This window comes from Capricornis sumatraensis, chromosome 18, assembly GCF_032405125.1.
Source record: "Capricornis sumatraensis isolate serow.1 chromosome 18, serow.2, whole genome shotgun sequence".
Taxonomy (NCBI): domain Eukaryota; kingdom Metazoa; phylum Chordata; class Mammalia; order Artiodactyla; family Bovidae; genus Capricornis; species Capricornis sumatraensis.
Window position 1 is genome coordinate 17,231,718 of NC_091086.1, and position 20,443 is coordinate 17,252,160.

Sequence of the window (20,443 nt, forward strand, 5' to 3'; positions counted from 1 at the left end):
TTTCTTGCGAAGTATATTTCATTTTTAAATTTTTTTGGTCTTATTTGATAATCGTTTGCTGGGTACCTGTTAGGTGCCCACGACAGTACCAGGTTCTGGGAATAACATCAGTGAACAAGATAGTCAAAGGCTCTAAGGTCATGGAGGTCACATTCATGGTAGAGGACACAGAAAATAAACCTGCAGATTAACTATATAACATTCAGTTCAGTTCAGTCGCTCAGTCATGTCTGACTCTTTGTGACCCCATGAATCACAGCATGCCAGGCCTCCCTGTCCATCACCAACTCCCGGAGTTCACTCAGACTCACATCCATCGAGTCAGTGATGCCATCCAGCCATCTCATCCTCTGTCGTCCCCTTCTCCTCCTGCCCCCAAACCCTCCCAGCATCAGTCTTTTCCATGAGGTGGCCAAAGTACTGGAGTTTCAGCTTTAGCATCATTCCTTCCAAAGAACACCCAGGACTGATCTCCTTCAGAATCGACTGGTTGGATCTCCTTGCAGTCCAAGGCACTCTCAAGAGTCTTCTCCAACACCACAGTTCAAACACATCAATTCTTCAGCGCTCAGCCTTCTTCACAGTCCAACTCTCACATCCATACATGACTACTGGAAAAACCACAGCCTTAGGCAGTAGTAAATGAAAAGACAGTAAGTGATTGGAAGGCAGAGGCACTGCTGTTTCAGGCAGAGATCCAGGAGGGCCTCCCTGAGGAGGTGACATTTGAGCACTGCAAGCCCGGAGCTCATCTGGGGAAAGAGTGTTACAGGCAGGACACAGGCTTCAGATTATTTTAGGGATATCATAAAATTCTCAAAATTAATCTTAATTTGTCATAACTAAACATAAATTCTGCTTGTACACTAAGGAGAGAGTAATACTCAGAATCATCTTGTGATAGAACGTTAACATCCCTGAAGTGGCTGGGAACTGGTGGACCGGCCCCTGCCTGCACTGTGGCACAGTTCTGGTGTGGCTGAATCTTTTGTAATCCACCGTTGTAAAACTTCCCCTCCAAAGTGGAACAGCATGGAAATAACTTAAGAAACATGGTTTCAGATGTACAAATAACATGTTGCAGCTAGGGATTGATCTCTGTCCTTCAGAATCCTTGAAATTAAGATGAGATTATTTATATATTTTTCTTCAAAGTCTTTATCATGCATAGAGGATGGATACTGTTTTGCAAGAAAGATGTTGAAAACTGAGCATTAGAAACTTTAGGAAACTACTGGGATATAAATAAGAAATAATAGTAATGGTGAAAGTGAAGTCCCTCAGTCGTGTCCAACTCTTTGCGACCCCATGGACTGTAGCCTCCCAGGCTTCTCTGTCCATGGGACTTTCCCAGCAAGAGTACTGGAGTGGATTGCGATTTCCTTCTTCAGGGGATCTTCCCAACCCAGGAAAATAGTAATGGTATGAGCTCCTATTTTGGGAGTTTATGGACTTTTGTCTTTTCATCAGAGTTGACTTGATTCTAGGTAAGAATATGGTATTCATTTCCTCTTGCTAATAGGCAGTTTCCAAATTATCAGAAATGTAATGGTTTAAAACAACACAAATTTTATTCTCTTACAGTTCTGTAGGTCAGAAGCCCAAAGTAGGTTTCACTGGGCTAACATCATAGTGTTAGCGTGACTGCCTTCTTTCTGGAAGCTCCAGGGGAGAATCCTGTCCCTTGCCTCTTCCACCTTGTAGAGGCTGAGTCCCCTGGTCCATGGTCCCCTTCTTCTATCTTTGAAGCCTGCAGTTGCTGGTCGAGTCTTTCTCCTGCTGCATCATCACTCTAATTCTGACTCCCCTGCCTCTTTTTATTTGTAAGGAGCCTTGTGATTACATCTGGCCCAGCTGGGTAATCCAGAATAATCTGTCTCCAAGTTCTTAATCACACCTGCAAAAGTCCCTTTTGCTGGGTATTCACAGGTTCTGGGATTAAGATGTAGACATTGTTGGGGGCCATTATTCTGCCTATCACAAGTACTAATAGAATAGAACTTGTCACTGTCACCCCAGAGTCACTTTGGTCCCTCCTTGGAACCCTGAATTATCAGAGTAAAAACATGACTTAGGTTTTGCCTTGGATACTGTCATGTTCATGAAAGTTCAAAATAGCAAAAAAATTTTTGAGAAATTTTAATGTATTTCCAAATATTCTCATTGTTTTGCTTCTTTTTACTTCCCGTCCTCTTGCTCTAATTTACCAGTTCAGTGTTTTTTGTTGCCAGTGAGACTGCGATGAAAATGAAGTTCCTGGGAAACTCAGTTTAATGTCTCAATTAATCACATTAAGGAGAGAATAAGTGAAGTTACTAGAGAATTCTCATCATTCCCCTTGTAAAGAAACTAAACTCAGGTTATTTCTTAGACATTTATATCATGATATTGAATAGGCTTAAGCCAAACACCAAAATTCATTTACTTCACTCATGAACATTCATGTTTTTTTTGATACTATATTTGGTTATAGTAGTTAGCTAATTCATTAACAACAGTTTTATTTAAGAGTCCTTTTTTTAAAAGAATCTTTTGATTCAAAAGTATGTGTCTTTTCATTTGTGGAATGTTTTAAGCTACCTGTTTTTATCATCATTGTTTTATTACAATTATTTTCTCTTTTCAATTTAGGGAAAGCCTGTATTTGATATCTTGTAAACAAATGTCCTATATTTAACTAATTTAAGAAAATATTTAATAAATATTTAGTTTTTTCTCCCTCTAATAGATTCTAATTCAGAGTTGTCAAATGTGGAATTAAGGCAACGTCTTCATGAAACTTTAGAGGTAGGTACTCAGGCTGATATACAAATTCTCATGTGAATGACGACCACTGACATTTTGTTTAAGTGATACTAACATGGCATGGAATGCAATTGTTGGCTTTCCAGACATTCTCGAGCCATGGTGGCAAGCTCCTAACTTCCAACTGGCCTCCTTATCTCTCAAAAAGGCTGTTTATGTAAACATGCCCTCCTGTCCTCCTTTCCATCTTACTTCTCTAATCTCCTAGAGAAAATAGTAGTCACTCCCTTTCATCTGTCTTCCCAGAATGTGTGGCTTGAAATAACCTGACTTAATTTAACCTCTTTCAAGTCAGAGGCCCAGAAAGCACCCAGGTGGTCTGCGGAGGTCATCCATCTTGCTTGGGAGTAGGAGTTCCAATGCGGGTGGCTGTCCTCTCAGGCACAGGAAAGCTGTCTTCATGTGATTTGAGAACTCTTCTGGTGAAAGCTGCTCTACTGGTTTCCTAGAGCTGCTCTGACATACTGGTGGCTTAAAAGAGCAGTTTGATGCTCTTTCAGTTATGGAGGCTCAGTTCAGTTCAGTTACTCAGTTGCGTCCGACTCTTTGCGACCCCATGGACTGCAGCACGCCATGCCTCCCTGTCCATCACCAGCTCCTGGAGTTTACCCAAACCCATGTCCATTGAGTCAGTGATGCCATCCAGCCATCTCATCTTCTGTCGTCCCCTTCTCCTCCCACCTTCAATCTTTTCCAGCATCAGGGTCTTTTCGCATGAGTCAGCTCTTTGCATCAGGTGGCCAAAGTATTGGAGTTTCAGTTTCAACATCAGTCCTTCCAATGAACACCCAGGACTGATCTCCTTTAGGATGGACTGGTTGGATCTCCTTGCAGTCCAAGGGACTCTCAAGAGTCTTCTCCAACACCACAGTTCAAAAGCATCAATTCTTCAGCACTCAGCTTTTTTTATAGTCCAACTCTCACATTCATATATGACCACTGGAAAAACCATAGCCTTGACTAGACGGACGTTTGTTGACAAAGTAATGTCTCTGCTTTTTAATATGCTGTCTAGGTTGGTTATAACTTTCCTTCCAAGGAGTAAGCGTCTTTTAATTTCAGAGGCCTGAAATCAAGGTGTGGTTGGACCATGTACCCTCTGAAGGGTCTAGAGGGACCTTTACAACCTTCCTACTTCTGGTGGTTGCCACCAACAGTCTTCGGCTTGTAGCTGCATCACACCGGTCATTGAATTGAGGCCTGCCCTAACCCAGTATGACTTTAATTACATCTGCAAAGACCTTGTTTCCAAATAAGGTCGAATTTATGGTACCAGGGGTTAAAGCTTGAACATGTCTTTTGGGATAGAGGGCACAGTCTAAGCCATAATATTAATAGCTCATGGAGCTATATGGATGAGCATGTGCTTAATTTACATGGTCTAAAGATTTTTCTCCAAATTATTAACTGTGGAGCCTAGGGAATTCCCTGGTGGTTCAGTGGTTAGGACTCTGCACTCTCACTGCCAGCAGCTCAGGTTCAATCCCTGGTTGGGGAACTAACTACAATCCCACAAGCCTCACATGTGGCCAAAAAGCAGAAGCAAATACACACACACACACACATACACACACAATCCCACAAGCTTCATGTGTGGCCAAAAAGCAGAAGCAAACACACACATACTCCCACAACTGTGTGGCCTAGGTAGGTAAAAGCAAAAGATTTGGGCTTTTAGACATAACTGATATCTGATAGTAATGATCTCAGTTTTAGCCTCTCTGGTCCACTTATATAGCCTGGAGGAATTTCCAACCTCATTTTGTAAGGTCAGAGTGCTTTGAGTCAAAGTGAATGTTGAGCTTAAATGTATGCTAAGTTGATCATTAGGGGTTGCATATATTACAGATAGGAAGACTGATTATATTTTTCTCTTCAGGAGGTAGAAATTTTGAAAACTGAGCTTGAGGCATCTCAAAGACAACTTGAAGGTAAAGAGGAAGCATTGAAAATTCTTCAAAGCATGGTAAGAAGTTATTTTCAAACTTTCATCAGGTACACATTCCAGTGATAAGTAGTATGATTTTAGCTTTTGTTTTTCATTATCTTTATTTTTATATCTTTGGCTGTGTTGCACAGCTTGCAGGATCTCAGTTACCCAAGCAGGGTCTGAACCCTGGGCCATGGCAGTGGAAGAGCTGAATCCTAACCAGTACATCACCAAGGAACTCCCTGGCTTTAGCTTTTAAAATAAAAGCATCAGTGCTTACTACAGTTTTTATTTTTAGCTACAGATTTTAAAAACAGCTTTATTAAGATAAAACTTATATGTCATAAATTTCACTTGTTTTAAGCATACAATTTATTTTTACTAAATACAGACTTGTGTAACCATCATCACAACCTGATTTATACTATTTCCATCTCCTGCCAAAAGGAACCTCTTAGCCATTAGCAGTTACTCCGATTCCTATCCCCGAACAAGCACTATCTGCTGTCTATTCTACAGCTTCGCCTTTTCTGTTTCATAAACAGAATCATACAGCATGTGTCTAGATTCTTGTGCCTCTGGATTCTTTTAGTTAGCATATTTTTAAGGTTCATGCATGTTGTAGTATGTGCCAGTGCTTGCTTCCTTTTTTATTACCAAATAATATTCCATTGTGTAGCTATACCACATTTTGCTTATCCATTCACCAGTTGATAGGCATTTATGTGGTTTATATTAATACATTTTGGCTGTTATAAATCATACTGCTGTGAATGTTCATGGATTCGTTTTTGTGTGGGAAATCCATTCATTCGTTCATTCTCACAGTCATTGGGAAAGAAACAAACCAAGATCTTCTGATTTTGAACTATCAGACTCTATACAAAAGGTGGTCTCTGTGGGAATTCTCATCTCAAGGCAGTTTTCTGCTGTCTTAAAAATGTGAAGAATAAAGATGTGAACTTCACCTTGTATATAAGGGTGATCAGATATTTAATTTATACTGATATGTCTTTATTTTTCTTAGGCAATATTTGGCAAAGCCACAAGTCATACCCAGGCAGTGCTTCAAAAAACTATGGAACAAAAGAGATCCTTGGAGAAGGTATTTGAGCACTTGTAGCATGGTCTTGTTCAGTTCAATAGTCTTTCCAATAGAATTTCCTTAAAAGTCACCATGCCAATGGTTACGTCATTTGTGCATAGCTTCCAGCAGATGTGCTTCAGCTTCATACAGTCCCTTTCCTTTTGGATCTTATAATCCAAACCAGATTGTCACATGGGCTAACCCTGCCAAACTGACACTTCTGTTTCTCTTCTTTTTCTATTTTTCTTCCTCTACTTGCCCTGCAGTGCTTGCCTCTATTTCATCTTCACTAAAAAGGTAATTAGGCAGCAGCATGGAAGCAGCTAGAGATTATCATACTAAGTGAGGTAAGTCAGGAGGAAGACAAATACCCTGTGATATCACTTATATGTGGAATCTAAAATATGACACGAATGAACCTATCTACAAAACAGAAACAGACTCGCAGACATGGAGAACAGGCTTGTGGTTGCCAAGGGGTGAGGAGTTTGAGAAGGACAGACTGGGAGTTTGGGCCTAGCAGATGTAAACTGTTATACACAGAATGGATAAGCAGCAAGGTCCTACTGTATAGCACAGGGAACTCAATGTCCTGTGATAAACCATCATGAAAAGGGATTTTCTTTTAAAGTGGTTAGGAATCACTCTAAGTGGTCACATTCCTGTGTCTGTTTCACTCTCCCTTGATGGGAGTGTCCTGGGCTCAGACTTCCAAGAGTGTATTTTGGGGTCTGCATGGATTGGAGGTGATGAAAAATCTAGGCTCAAGCCAGCAAAATTTGAAGCTAGACAATTTGAAATTTTTCTAATAAGTAACCTTCAGAAAAGCTTTTTGAGTGCTAAAGAGGCATGTTATATGCGTTTACAAGTGTCACAGACTCTTTTTGAGCAATAATTAGTGTTTTCTCTTTAGCCTAGCTCTGTGAAATGACTAAATGATTTATTTCTGTTATGTGTTAAGTCATAAAATGATTTAATTGTAGTAATTTTCCTTGACAGTGCTATTTTTTTTCTATAGGAAATAAATGCTTTGCAGTGGGAAATAGAATTTGATCAGAATAGATTTAAAAATATAGAGGAATCTTGGATCCAAAAATATGACAGGTTTGTATATTATTATTCCATATTTTTTCTTTGGAAAATTTTAAACTGTGTATAATTTAAGTGTAGCTTAGGCTTTCTTCTTCTTTGACCTAATTGTAAACATAAAATTCAGGGAATTCCTTGGCAGTCTGGTGGTTAGGACCCAGCGTTTTCATTGCTGGGGCCTCAGGTTCAATCCCTGCTCGGGGGACTAAGATCCTGCAAGCTGTATGGTGTGGCCAAAAATAAAAAATGAAATTCATGTTGCTTATCTGTTTACCAGTTCCATATTTTACTGTTACTGTTTTCTTTAAAAAAAAATACAGTATAAATTGTGTATTAAAATACTGTTTAATAATTGTTTCTGAAGTTATTTTAGCATTGGCACTGATTTTTACAGTCTTCTGAACAACTTTTTTATCAGTGTGAATTTATTTAATAACTTTATAGCATATTTACAAGGTCAGTCATTGAGAAATTGATACCTGGGGTTATAGATGGCTTTAGTACCTAATTTTTTAGCTTATTACTTCTTACTTTGAGATAATTGAAGACTTACAGAAAAGTTGTAAGAACAGTACAAATAATTCCTATATATCTTTCACCAAGATTTTCCAAATTTTAACTCTTTACGACATTTACTTTATCATTCTTTTTACCTTTCTTTCTCTCTCTTTGTAGTTAAATACATAAATATAAATAGAGGTAATATTTTTCTGCTTTGTTCAAGGGCTGTAGACATTGCTTGAAAAAGTGATTTCACATTTTATTAATTTGTTAGGTAATTCATGGAAAGGGGATGCCTTAGATTTACATTTTTTTAGATGTAACCAACATATTACATTAGTTCAGGTGTACAACACAATGCGCTCAGCACCTGTTCATATTGCAAAATGTTCACCACAGTAAGTCTAGTCAATATCTGTCACCGTACATGGTTACAGATTTTTTTTTCTTGTGATGTGAATCACATTTCACTTTTTAATTGAGAAACTTGAACTTCATGATCACTGTTCTAATGATATGAGGCCTATGGCCTATAGCATTTGGGATAAATGATATTATATCCCAAGCACAGGATATAATATTCCCTAGGAATATCATAGCATGTCTTGATAGGTATTTTATTTAAAGTTACAAATTAGACCAGGTGATCTGGCTACTGTTTTTAATTACAAAAGCAATTTTTTTTAAACCTCTGGTGTTGGGGAATTTAAGAACTCCTGTAAGTAATTCCAACTTTCATTCAATAGATAAAGCTCCCTATGTCTCTTTTTCTTAAATTAAGGTATTACTGACATATAAATAACATTGTGTTAATTTCAGGTGTACAATATAATGATTCAGTATTTGCATATGTTGTAAAATAGCCATTACAATAAATCTAGTTAATATTCATTGTCATACATCATTACATTTTTTTCTTACATTGAGAACTTTTAAGATCTACTTTCTTAGTAACTTTCAAATACTGTACAGTAATTGTTGGCTATAGTCCCCACATAGGAAGTACAAATTTTCAGTTATAAATAAGTCCCCAAGCTACTTATGTAGCTTTTTATGTAAATTTTGGAAGGTGTCCTAAGCATGTAGTTGGTGTTCAAATGGTTATTAAGTTGATTGAAACTTTAGTAAAGAGATACGAGTGTTCAAGATAGATGCCTTACAGTTATTTCTGGTTCTGATTTTCTCAGGTAAATATACAGAAGTGTTAAGAGTAAGTACAGAATCTTACCACATTCTTTTAAATTTTTGTTACACATATAAATTCTAGACAATTTTGAAGTAAGAAAAATTATATTTGGGTTTTAATGTTCTAACTATGGGATTAAATATTCAACTACAAAATGTTAATGTTTTAATGATTTGGAGGGAACTCTTTTCCAGGCTAAACTGTGAAAATGCAGTCCTCAAAGAAACTTTGAAACTAAAAACAGAAGAAATTAAAATGCTCAAGTCTGAAAATGCAAGTAAGTAGAATGGTACTTTGATAATTTTTTAAAAATATTATGTTAAAAGATCAGTTTTGTCCTATGTTAAGAATACACATATGAAAAGACAAGGTGCTAATATTTTGAAGTAATATATTTTAAGAATAAAAGAAGAAATGCATTAGTTTTTTTCTTTTTTTAAAAATTTATTTTTGGCTGCAGGGGGTCTTTGTTTGCTTCACTAGGGCTTTCTCTAGCTGCCTTGAGCAGGGGCTACTCTGTTGCGGTGTGAGGCTCCTCATTGCAGTGGCTTCCCCTCTTGGGGAGCACGGGCCCTAGGGAGCACGGGCCCTAGGCACAAGGGTTCGGCAGTCGTGGCGCATGGGCTTATCTGTCCCGTGGCATGTGGGATCTTAGTTCCCTGACCAGGGATCAAACCTGAGTTCTTGGCACTGAGAGCCCAGAGTTCTAACCACTTGACCACCAGGGAATTCCCAGCAGAAACTGTTTTTTAAAATGGTGGCTTGAAAGGGATAAGATGAGTGCTCAGTTGGGCTACCGGCCCAAGAGCGGCACTTTCCATAGTGTAGTAAGTGAACCGTGGCGATGCCCCAGGTGAGAACTGCAGGCACAGACATGCTTCTCCACACCAGTGATCTGAGCAGATAGTGATTTCCTTCTTGTTGGGTTTGTGCCAGGACAGAAACTGCTAACCACTAGCCCTGTGCTTCCTCCTCATCCTTCTACTCTGCAAGAAGAGAGGAAAAGTTACTGTTTTCTGATCCACAGTAAATAGCAGGACCCCTGTTATTCTAAGTATTTGGGTTGAGAGCCTCTTATGAAAACTCTTAACTAAAACAAAAGTCTGATAGAGTTTAGAGAGCTGGTACAGTACATTAATTCAACACAGACAGTACATTAATGTAGTATATGTGATCTCACTGTCTGATTATCTCATAGTGTAGATACCGTATGTCTCTTTTTGAAAATCCTACAAATTTCTTTTGGGCAAGATCCTTCCACATTAAAAATAACATTTTGGCCTTCCCTGGTGCCTCAGTGGTAAAGAATCTGCCTGCCAATGCAGGAGACGTGGGTTCAGTCTCTGGCCTGGGAATGATCCTATATACCTTGGAGCAGCTAAGCCAGTGCACCACAGCTCCTGAGCCTGTGCTCTCAAGCCTGGGAGGTGCAACTACTGAAGCCCGTGTGCCCTGGAGCCCATGCTCTGGAACAAGAGAAGCTACCACAATGAGAAGCCTGTGAACCAAAACTAGGAACAGTCCTCGCTTGCCACAACTAGAGGAAAGCCTGCGCAGCAACAAAGACCCAGCCTGGCCGAATTTAAAATTATTTTTTTTAATTAACATTTTTATCTAGTGTTACACGTCCATCTAGTCAAGGCTGTGGTTTTTCCAGTAGTCATGTATGGATGTGAGTTGGACTGTGAAGAAAGCTGAGCGCCAAAGAATTGATGCTTTTGAACCATGGTGTTGGAGAAGACTCTTGAGTCCCTTGGACTGCAAGGAGATCCAACCAGTCCATTCTAAAGGAGATCAGTCCTGGGTGTTCATTGGAAGGACTGATGCTAAAGCTGAAACTCCAGTACTTTGGCCACCTCATGTGAAGAGTTGACTCATTGGAAAAGACTCTGATGCTGGGAGGGATTGGGAGCAGGAGGAGAAAGGGACGACAGAGGATGAGATGGCTGGATGGCATCACTGACTCGATAGACATGGGTTTGGGTGAACTCCAGGAGTTGGTGATGGACAGGGAGGCCTGGAGTGCTGCGGTTCATGGGGTCGCAGAGTCGGACATGACTGAGCGACTGAACTGAACTGAACATGTGTATTTACGTGACTCAGTGGTAAAGAATGTGCCTGCCGATGCAGGAGACTGGAGTTCAGTCCCTGGCTCAGGAACATCCCCTGGAGGAGGAAATCACAACCTACTCCAGTATTCCTACCTGGGAAATCCTGTGGAGAGAGGAGCCTGGTGGGCTACAGTCCATGAGGTCGCAAAGAGTCGGACACGACTAAGTACGCATGCACGTGGTATATTAATACCTACTAATACCCACTATTCTTTCAGGTAGATTTTCTGGCTGGAGGCAGATTTTGTGGGTAACTATATCCCTTGCTTAAAGGAAATAAGTATATGATGTTAGTTTAAGTGGGTTAGGTGAAGCTGGAGTTAGACCTCATGACTAACACTTTCTTACATGGCCCTTCCCAGTTTTGAATCAACAGTATTTGGAGGTGCTCGCCATGCTTGATATCAAACAGCAGCAGAAGATGGCTCAGGAAGACACCTGCCAGGATAGAAGTGGCTTTACAGAGGTTTCAGGTCTTGAGGTAGGTAAGCAGTTCTGAAAATTTAGCAGGAGGGAATTTTTCACTTGTGTTATGTTTCTGTGATCACCGTCATCTCCATGTCTACAATAGCAACGTGCTGAGCACCTTAAGACTGAGGGTGAGAGGCCTGTGTCCCTTCTTCAGCCTTGCAGGTACTATACCCTTTGGGCATTAGGGGATGAGCTTGCCGCTTCCTGCTCCTTCTATTTCCTTTGTCTAGTTTCAGGAGAAACTAGTTAGTCATCTCCCCTGGGTAGAGGCTTACCATGGGAGAGTACTTTCCCACACATTTTAAAAGCTGATCTTTGTAATGGTCTTGTGAAGGCTGCAAAGCAGGTATCAGCCCCATTTTACGGAGGAAACTCAGGCTCAGTTTCATTTACCTCCCTGAAGTGACGCAATCAGTCTGGGGTTGAGCCAGGTCCAGAATAAAAATCTGCTGATGCCTTGTTATTTGCTTGCTGAGGTGTGAAATGTCTTACAAGGTAGAAGTTTGGCTGATAAGATAAAAAGGGTCCTGGGGACTCATGAGAAATAAACATCTGTGAGAGGGAGTAGCCATTCACTTATTACAGAACTTCAAATAAAGTAACTTCTACTCATAATAGCAAATACATAGTCCTTAGTAAGCACCAGATACTGTTCTGAGTGCTTTGCATAGATTTATACATTTAATTCTCACAACTACTGAATAAAGTGAGTACTGTTAAATCCTTATTTTACAAATGAGGTTAACGGAGGTACAGAAGGGTTCAGTAATTTGCTCAAAGTCACAGAGCTGGTAAGTGGTGGAACTGGGACTTACACCCAGGTAGAGTTTAGAGTCTGTGCTTTTGATCACCATGCTCTACTGCCTGGGTGGAAAACTAGTGTATTAGCAAAAAATGAAACATAAAAAGAAACTGAACTGAGAGAGAGTTCAGGATAAGTGTGCTTTATTATAATCCTGAGTAGGCTATCATCAGTTCAGTTCAGTCCAGCTGCTCAGTCGTGTCCAACTCTTTGCGACCCCATGAATCGCAGCATGCCAGGCCTCCCTGTCCATCACCATCTCCTGAAGATCACTCAGACTCACGTCCATCGAGTCAGTGATGCCATCCAGCCATCTCATCCTCTGTCGTCTCCTTCTCCTCCTGCCCCCAATCCCTCCCAGCATCAGAGTCTTTTCCAATGAGTCAACTCTTCGCGTGAGGTGGCCAAAGTACTAGAGTTTCAGCTTTAGCATCATTCCTTCCAAAGAAAAGTAACCTTGTAACAGGCAGGAACAAGGGCCCTGACCCATCTGACGGAGGAGCACTGAGGTAAAGACAGAGAGATCCTTGCAGAAACCTTACATTCTGAAACTGGTTGCTGGCAACTTTCGCAGGAACAATAATCAGCAGTTGGAGGTTGAAGAGGGAAGATACCAATCAGCCATATAACCACCCTGTGTACACTCAAGTCAGCTAAAAGCTATGTACTTCAGTTATCTTCCATGCGAGAAGGAATTTTCTGAAATAGCCTTTACCCTAAGAGAGACAGTGGAATCTTCTTCTCTAAACAGTCTCTAAAATAAGATTCTATTTTAAGCCAGTCCATTCAAATGAAATATACAGCCGCAGGAAGCTTTGACAATAATTTGTAGTAAGTTTCACATGAAACTTTAGAAGATATGGCCCAATCTCTTACATAGACTGCCCCCATTAAATTGGAGTATGTTGGGAAAGCAACTTGGGGTTAGTTGTCAAAATGAATTTTAAGAAAAAGTACAACAGTTCTTACTTTTCTTATGGCTATAACAGTTAACCAGGAGTGACCCAGATGGACTAGTTTCTTCATTGTGATCCAAAGACAGGTTTTGAGGAATCCGGGCCTTATGCAATTCCAGAACATTGGATGAGCCAGGAAGTATTTAAGAAAGTATTACATGATCACAGGGCGTCTTTTTGAGGAGTGGCAGGATGACCAATTTCTCATCAATGTTAAAAGTCACCATTTCTGGGCATGCATCTTTCCTTGCAGGACCTGACAGTAATCAATGCTGGCTGGCAGGGCCAAGCCCAGCCACAGGAAATCCATATGATAGATGTTTATATTTACTTCGTTAGGTCAAGTTCCTGTCAAGGACTCAGAGGTATAGGAAACTGATACCAAGTGAAAGGTTTTGGAGACTGAAAAGAATGTAGAATTCCTTTAGGTTTTTGTTCCTTGTAATACCAGTCTCTGCTCGTTTGTAATTAATTTCCACTTGGGTTCTGAAATCATGGTCTCAGCTTCCTATTTTTGTTTTCCTTTGCAGTTTCTTGGAATCAGATGGTTGTCTGAAATGTGCAGTGGGTTTGTGTGTGCCATGTGTGTGCCCTGTGTTTGTGTATGGCTCAGCAGTGTTACACTTGGTAATGGATAATTCTTTGGGGTCTGAAGCTTGCAGTGCTGGGAGCCTGCCTTTGTCACCGTCCCAGAGGGAGCCCCTGCGCTTGCGCCAAACTGGCTGCGTCCACTCGGAAAATGCTCCTGCAGCTCAAACGGGAGGTAAAAACAGCGAAAGCTTTGATTGTGTTTCTGTTCATACAGTAAGTTCCCTACATGCGAGCCTTCAAGTTGCTAACTTTGAGAGATGCGAGTGTGCCTTCCCACGTCCAATCACGTGAGTTCACGTGTGGTGTACAGTCACATGCACGCATCCTCTACAAGGGGCTGTGCTTTTGTGTACATTACTGTACAGTGCTATATAGAGTAGATCTTTATTTCAAGCCCAGGAGGTCTGGAAGCAAGTGTAAAAGCAACAGTATATAGCCGATTGTATTATCTGGGTACCTAGGCTAACTTTGTTGCACTTATGAATGTGATCTTGGAATGGAACTCATTTCTATGTAGGGGACTTATGGTATAAAGTTGAATAAATGGAAGTATATGCAGTAATTAGCTTCATTGGTAGTCACTGGCTGTGTAACTTATCCTTAAATGATATTAGTAACATTAATGTATAAAAAACAGGTTTACACAGTTCCAAAATACAAATAGTACTCGGCACAATATTGTAATCGTGAAGTTGTTTGCCAATGTTTTAGTTAGTATTTCCTAAGTTCTTTCTTTTGTCTATACATGGAGGAAAAGTGCTTAAAATCATCAGGATGCACAACACTGATTAACAGATAAACATGAAGCTTCTCAGAAAAGCTGCAAGGTACAGTGGAAGGAACCTTTGTGCCAGCCAGATCTAGGTTTGAATCTCAGCTCCATCACTTTCCACCTTTGTGGCTTTGGATGTGTATGTTAAATGGAGGGTAATGACTAGCTTGGAGGGTTGTTGTAAGAAATATAGTACATATAATGTTTAGCATATGGCCATGCCTGGCATTTACTCAAATGATAGCTGCCATTATGATTAGGCTTTAATAACAAATACAGTGTGGACCGTAGTTTTTAGAATATTTTTATTGAAGGTATGGAATTTAGTCTTCAGTATATATATGTGAAAGCAAGCAGCTAAATATTATCAATTCATTAGGAAAAGCATAAGATTACAAAGACCAGTGGGAGGTATCTGGAAGATGGTATTCATAGTTATTTTAGTGGCATTGTCTGGAATGGCCCAAGGCAGACCTGAAATGTGGCATTTGGCAGCCTCCCTGCTTCCTTGTTGGGAAGGGCACACATGGGGCCTGTCTTGATAATGAAGTCTGAGAGCTGGATTACCACGGAGCTGACAGGCATAAGGAAAACTTCCAGTAATCTAGCTGGCAAGTACTAATTAGAGTAAACAGATGCAATAGATCATGGATATGCACTCGACTCCACTTAGTGCTAAGACTGCATTTGCTAATCTGACTCAGCGTTTGGTAAGTAATAAGGTAAAAAAATTGTTCTGGTTTTGCGTCCGACTCTTAGTGACCCCACTGACTGGAGCCCTCTAGGCTGCATGGGGTTATCCCAGCTAGAACACTGGAGTGGGTTGCCATTTCCCACTCCAGGGGATCTTCTGATTCTGGGGTTGGACCTGCTGACACGGGTCTCCTGCGGCTCCTGCATTGGTAGGCAGATTCTTCACCACTGAGCCACCTGGGAAGCCCTGGTTTTGCCTCTAACACCTCTCAAACTTTCTTTCAAAACCAGCTGGAACTTCTGCAGAAGAGTAAAGAAGAAGCCTACATAATGGCAGATGCATTCAGAATTGCATTTGAGCAACAATTAATGAGGAAAAATGACCAGGCACTAAGATTGACACAAATGGATAAAATGTGTAAGAAAGCAACAAAATGGATAAGTTGGAAGCACCTTAAAGAAGATGGTAAATATGAATTATAATAATCAGGTGTAATTTCAGTTGTTTTTAGTTATACTTAAGCATACTGTGGTAAATATAATTGAAATTTCAGATATACTTATGATTTACCTAAAAATTTAGTAACTGTGGGGAAAAAGTGGGTCACTGAATGTTACCTATGCAAATGAAATCATAAAATAACAGGAGACTCTACTTTAGTACTCTTCTATTTCATTTAAACAAGACCACGCTCAGTGGAAAGAATTTATCATGAGTGCTAGATGATTAAAGGGAAAAATGAGTGAAACCCAACATTAAACTTACCTAAGTAAACTTCATTGAAATGTGTGTTTCTGGAAGGACACATTGAACAGTAGAGGATGTTATAAAAAGTGAAACAGAAATTAAGGTTTAGATTTTTGTTTGCAAGCCTGTCAACAAGTTCATGGCCATTTTTGAGTCATTATGGTATTAGTGTAAACAAAATATACAGAAATGCCATGAGAGAATCAGATTGTCATTGAAGTATGTAGACTGTCCAATATAAACAACTAGGTATTACTTTTTAGAAATTAGTTTGTCAACCTCAATTTTTATTTATAAATATTATTCAGTAGAACTCATTTTGTTTAAATTTAAAATTCCAATTTGAAACCATTTATCAGTCGTGATTAAAGTGAAGTTTATTAAGAAGTGTAAATTTTTATTAAAATTCTGAAATGACCCTATTTCTAAATCTTTTTTGTCAAAATTCATAATCCTAATTCCAGTATCTCTCATATTCAGATAAATTTAGGACCAATAAGAATTTTATAGTATTAACAAATGAAACTTATTTTGTTTTAAATATTTCTTTTCAAACAGTGCATACTAGTATTAGTATATGGGTCAAGTGTTGTGAAGTTTAGCTTAACTAAACTTTACCCATCTCTTTGCTGAAGTGGTAAGAAATAACTTAAGGGATAATAAAAATAGAAGTGGTAAACAAGAACTGTCAAAGTGGGTGAAACCAGATTATAAAAGCTATGTATTTAGAGTCAGGTGGAAGTCAGGGCAAAAGGGGGAAAATGATATTCCTCAACTCTCATTCTTCAACAGGTATTCCACTTTATCCTGAAACTAACTTTTAATGGTGTTTCTTCTGAGATCTACAGAGGCTGATGAGCAAGTATAATGGCTAAGTCCTCCACGGGCATAGGCTACCCAGGTGGCTTGGTGGTAAAGAATCCATCTGCCAGTGCAGGAGACCCAAGAGATGCAAGTTCAACCCCTGGGTGGGGAAGATCCCTTGGAGGAGGAAATGGCTACCCACTCCAGCATTCTTGCCTGGAAAAATGCCACTACAGTCCATGGGGACGAAGAGTTGGACAGAGATGAACACACATGCAGAGAGAAGTGTAGGGAGGGAGAAACAGAGAGGTAGATTCATATTCATTTCAGCACTTGTATTCATTTTATATTCCAGAATTCCTGCCTTGCCTATTTACAGAATTCAGAAAATTCCCATTGAAAACATGATTTGAGAGGTACAGTCTTTGCTTTCCATAAGGTACTGAAACTGGAAGCAGAATTTAAAATAATTGGTTCGTCTCTGAAAAGTCTTTACAAGTCATAAAAGCTTTACTAGCTCTGAGTTTCTTAGACAAGTGTGTGCCAAGTCGCTTCAGTTGTGTCTGATTCTTTGTGGCCCTATGGACTGTAGCCTACCAGGCTCTGTCCCTGGGATTCACCAGGCAAGAATACTGGAGTGAGCTGCCATGCCCTTCTCCAGGGGAATCTTCCCCACCCACGGTCTGAAGCCACGCCTCCTTCGGCTCCTGCACTGCAGGCGGATTCTTTACTGCTGAGCCACCGGGGAAGCCCTTCTTAGTGACAAGACTTTGATTCACCTTATTAATATACTTCAATAATTTGTTGCAAAATGATTGTTACAGGTCATTTTTTTATTTGTGGTTAACATTATATTAACTTTTCTTGATTTGGCAGTTAGACAAGTTCTGAGAGAGAGCTTATAAACATATTTTTTGGGGATTAAAAATAGAGACATTCATTCACTCTCAGGATTGATGAGCCAGTCACCTTGTCTGGCTTTTCCTCTTTGCCATAGTTGCCACTGGCAAAGGTCAGGTGTGAGGCCCAGTCAATGTGGTTTATCAGTAATGAGTGGAAAGGGAATTGTCCCTTTGGAGTTCATCTGAAACTTTCTTGGTATATAAACCTATGACTTCATATTTTCTGCTACAAACTGCATCCTTTCGATGGGTGAATATCAGTATAAATACTACAGAAATGTGGACTTTTAAGCATTATGTCAGTACCCAGGCTAGGTGCTTTCACAACTGTGTGGTTTAATTGTGATAATTATACATAAATCTTAGCATTTTAACCATTTTAAAGTCTCATTAAGTCCATTCACATTGTTGTATAATCATCACCATCATCCATTTCCAGAACTTTTTCATCTTCCCAAACAGAAACCCTATACTCTTTCAATACCACTCCCCTCTCCCAGCCCATGCTCTCTTATTTAAATGCCACAGCAGCCCAGCAATAGAGCATTGGGACTATTATTCTCATTCTAGAGCTGAGGACGTGTAGCTTAGAGAACTTTATTCTAAAGTGATACCCTTCTGAAGTGGCTAAATGAGGATTCAAGTCCAGGTTTTTTTCTGGGTCTAAAGCAGAGTTTGCATGGTTCAGAGGCCACCTGTCTGCAGGTATGTTTTGCTGGGAGTGTTCTCAATGTGGGTAGGTGGCTGACCTTTACATCAGAAGATTTCACATACAAATGTGGATTGCTGGTTCCTCTGGAGGACTTGAGTTGGGTAGCAAGGGCTGCATTCTCCCATGGACTGAGCAACGAGAGTGCAGGGCGCTGCTCTGGGTTCTCAAAACTGCGGTCTCTCACCTGTGTTTGCTGCTGGCTCTAAAGTCCATTTTTCCCACTGCACTGTGCTGCCTGCCTCACTCATGCTGGAGGGTCCCTGAAGAGGACAAGATCCTGACTGATTTAGAAATGAATTAACCTTGGTTCACACTTACCTCTTTTCCTGGAAGCATTTCAGTGTGTGTCTTTTTATGTCTCAGCTGGATTTTCATGTTCTATTTTAGGGTCACTATCCCAAGGGAGTAAGAAGACCTTAGGGCAGAAATTGCTGGGTATGCTCCGTTCAGAAAACAGTTCTAAGAGTACCAATGACCAGGACGATCCTCAGGAAATCTTTAAGATGCTAATAGAGTTGGTTAGTATCTTTGCTTTCTTTGTTGTTAGAGGTTGTGGATGAGCTAATCTTTTTGCTTCCTATTAATTCAACTCTTTACTGCAGTATACTTGACTTATATGCTCTTTTCCCAGTTAAGGTACCATTTTCTGGAATTTTTATCTTCTTGAACACCCCACACATGCTTTCCAGTTCTCCCTTCCAGGTTCTTCCTGTGCAACTTTAATAAAGTTCCACCTCTGAAAAAGAGGAGCCTCTCTGTAATTAAGTCCAGGCATCTCCATCATCAGCACTTATGTACAGTTCATGACAAGACTTTTATATATTCAGGATTTTTTTAAGTGTTCAAAGCACATCCTCATGCATTATATCCTGTAATCATTACCACAACACTGTAATCAGTCCTGTTATCCTCAATTTCATAGATGACTAAACTAAGAAACTCATGTTATATGAACATACTTACCTATAGAAGAGTATTATTAAAGTTATTTATTACATATAAATATATAACACAATTTTATAAATAACTTCATTCTTTCAGAGGTTAAGTACATGTTAGCATTATATATACATATATACACACACCCCATGTAAATATATATTTCTCTCCAAATGACTTAAACATTTTTTTCAGCAGAAGGAATGCTGTTTTCTATTCTTCCTTAAAAAAAAGAAAATCTTCAATAACATGTAGCACAATGCTGAGGAATTAGTGGACACCGAAATTAATTTATTCATGTTGACTGAGTGGACAGACTGAAGACTAAGTATTTTCATGAAATACTGCTGACTACAGTTCTGTATTCTGATTTACTAACTGGTACATTTTTAATTTCTCTGCATGCAGTTGAATGATAAAGAAGAAGCTTTGGCTCATCAAAGGAAAGTGAGTTACATGCTTGCTCGGGCTTTGGAAGACAAAGACACCACTTCAAAAGAGATTAAAGAGAGAAATTCTATGAAAGACAGTTTTACATTAAAAAACCCCTGGCAGAAAATTTTAGAATTCCCTGTTCCATGTGATCCTGTGCATTCAAGTGTTCAAATTTTTAATTCTGTGGGCTGCATTTGTTCAATTCAGCACTTTCTAGCAGATCAAAAGTATACAAGAACTCTTAAAAGGTCCCATTCTTTGCCATCAAATATCATGTACTGAAGACAAATCAGATGAAGTTAGAACTGAGAGATGTTTATATTGAGAAGGGCCTTGTAAATATTGCTACATTTTCAGAAGTTGTATGTTTTCTAGGTATTTCTAAAATTTGGGAGGCAACTTAATTAAATAAGTGTTTTCTACAAGAAATTTATTAGTATTCTGTGTTGATGCATTTAATTTATAAATTATATGTTATATGAAATTTTCAGCATTTCCAAAAATCTTAAAAGAAATAGTGATTTTTGAGGAAAAAATATTTATTTAGATTGACTATACAGATTGTTGACTATAGGGATCTTTGGCTCAAGCAACAAAAGGAATGACTCAATGTTAATTTTTGGAATACATTTATCTTGTTTTAGTTGTTTTTTATTTCCCATATAAAGCTTAAAAATAATTTCCTTAACTGCAATAAAAAAGTTATTATGGTAGGAATTTGGCAGAAGTATATTCAAAGTCATTGCTAGCAACTTTCCTTTATAGCTGATTTTTTTGTCAGAGTGGTGACATTTTATAGCCAGATCTACACAGAATTCTGGCACTTATAAATAACTCTAAATTAACTTCTTGGTCTTAATGCTGAATTTTAGGCCATTTAAAATGTTCTCTTTCTAAAAACACTACATA

The 20,443-nt window shown here is 39.3% G+C and overlaps 1 protein-coding gene across 2 annotated transcripts in view; it reads left to right on the top strand.

The window, feature by feature from the left end:
* CCDC125 (coiled-coil domain containing 125) overlaps positions 1-20,071 on the top strand; it is a 28,776-nt gene extending 8,705 nt beyond the window's left edge. Inside the window, exons 3-12 of one of the 2 annotated variants that reach the window (XM_068990643.1) lie at positions 2,729-2,787; positions 4,685-4,771; positions 5,763-5,840; positions 6,841-6,926; positions 8,793-8,875; positions 11,072-11,190; positions 13,594-13,701; positions 15,286-15,460; positions 18,548-18,678; positions 19,508-20,071. In XM_068990643.1, the coding sequence (XP_068846744.1) occupies positions 2,729-2,787; positions 4,685-4,771; positions 5,763-5,840; positions 6,841-6,926; positions 8,793-8,875; positions 11,072-11,190; positions 13,594-13,701; positions 15,286-15,460; positions 18,548-18,678; positions 19,508-19,816 (1,235 nt within the window). In that variant the 3' untranslated portion in view covers positions 19,817-20,071. The remainder of the gene's footprint in view (positions 1-2,728; positions 2,788-4,684; positions 4,772-5,762; positions 5,841-6,840; positions 6,927-8,792; positions 8,876-11,071; positions 11,191-13,593; positions 13,702-15,285; positions 15,461-18,547; positions 18,679-19,507) is intronic. The other variant, XM_068990644.1, reaches the window with a different exon arrangement.
* Positions 20,072-20,443: the final 372 nt, after the last annotated feature.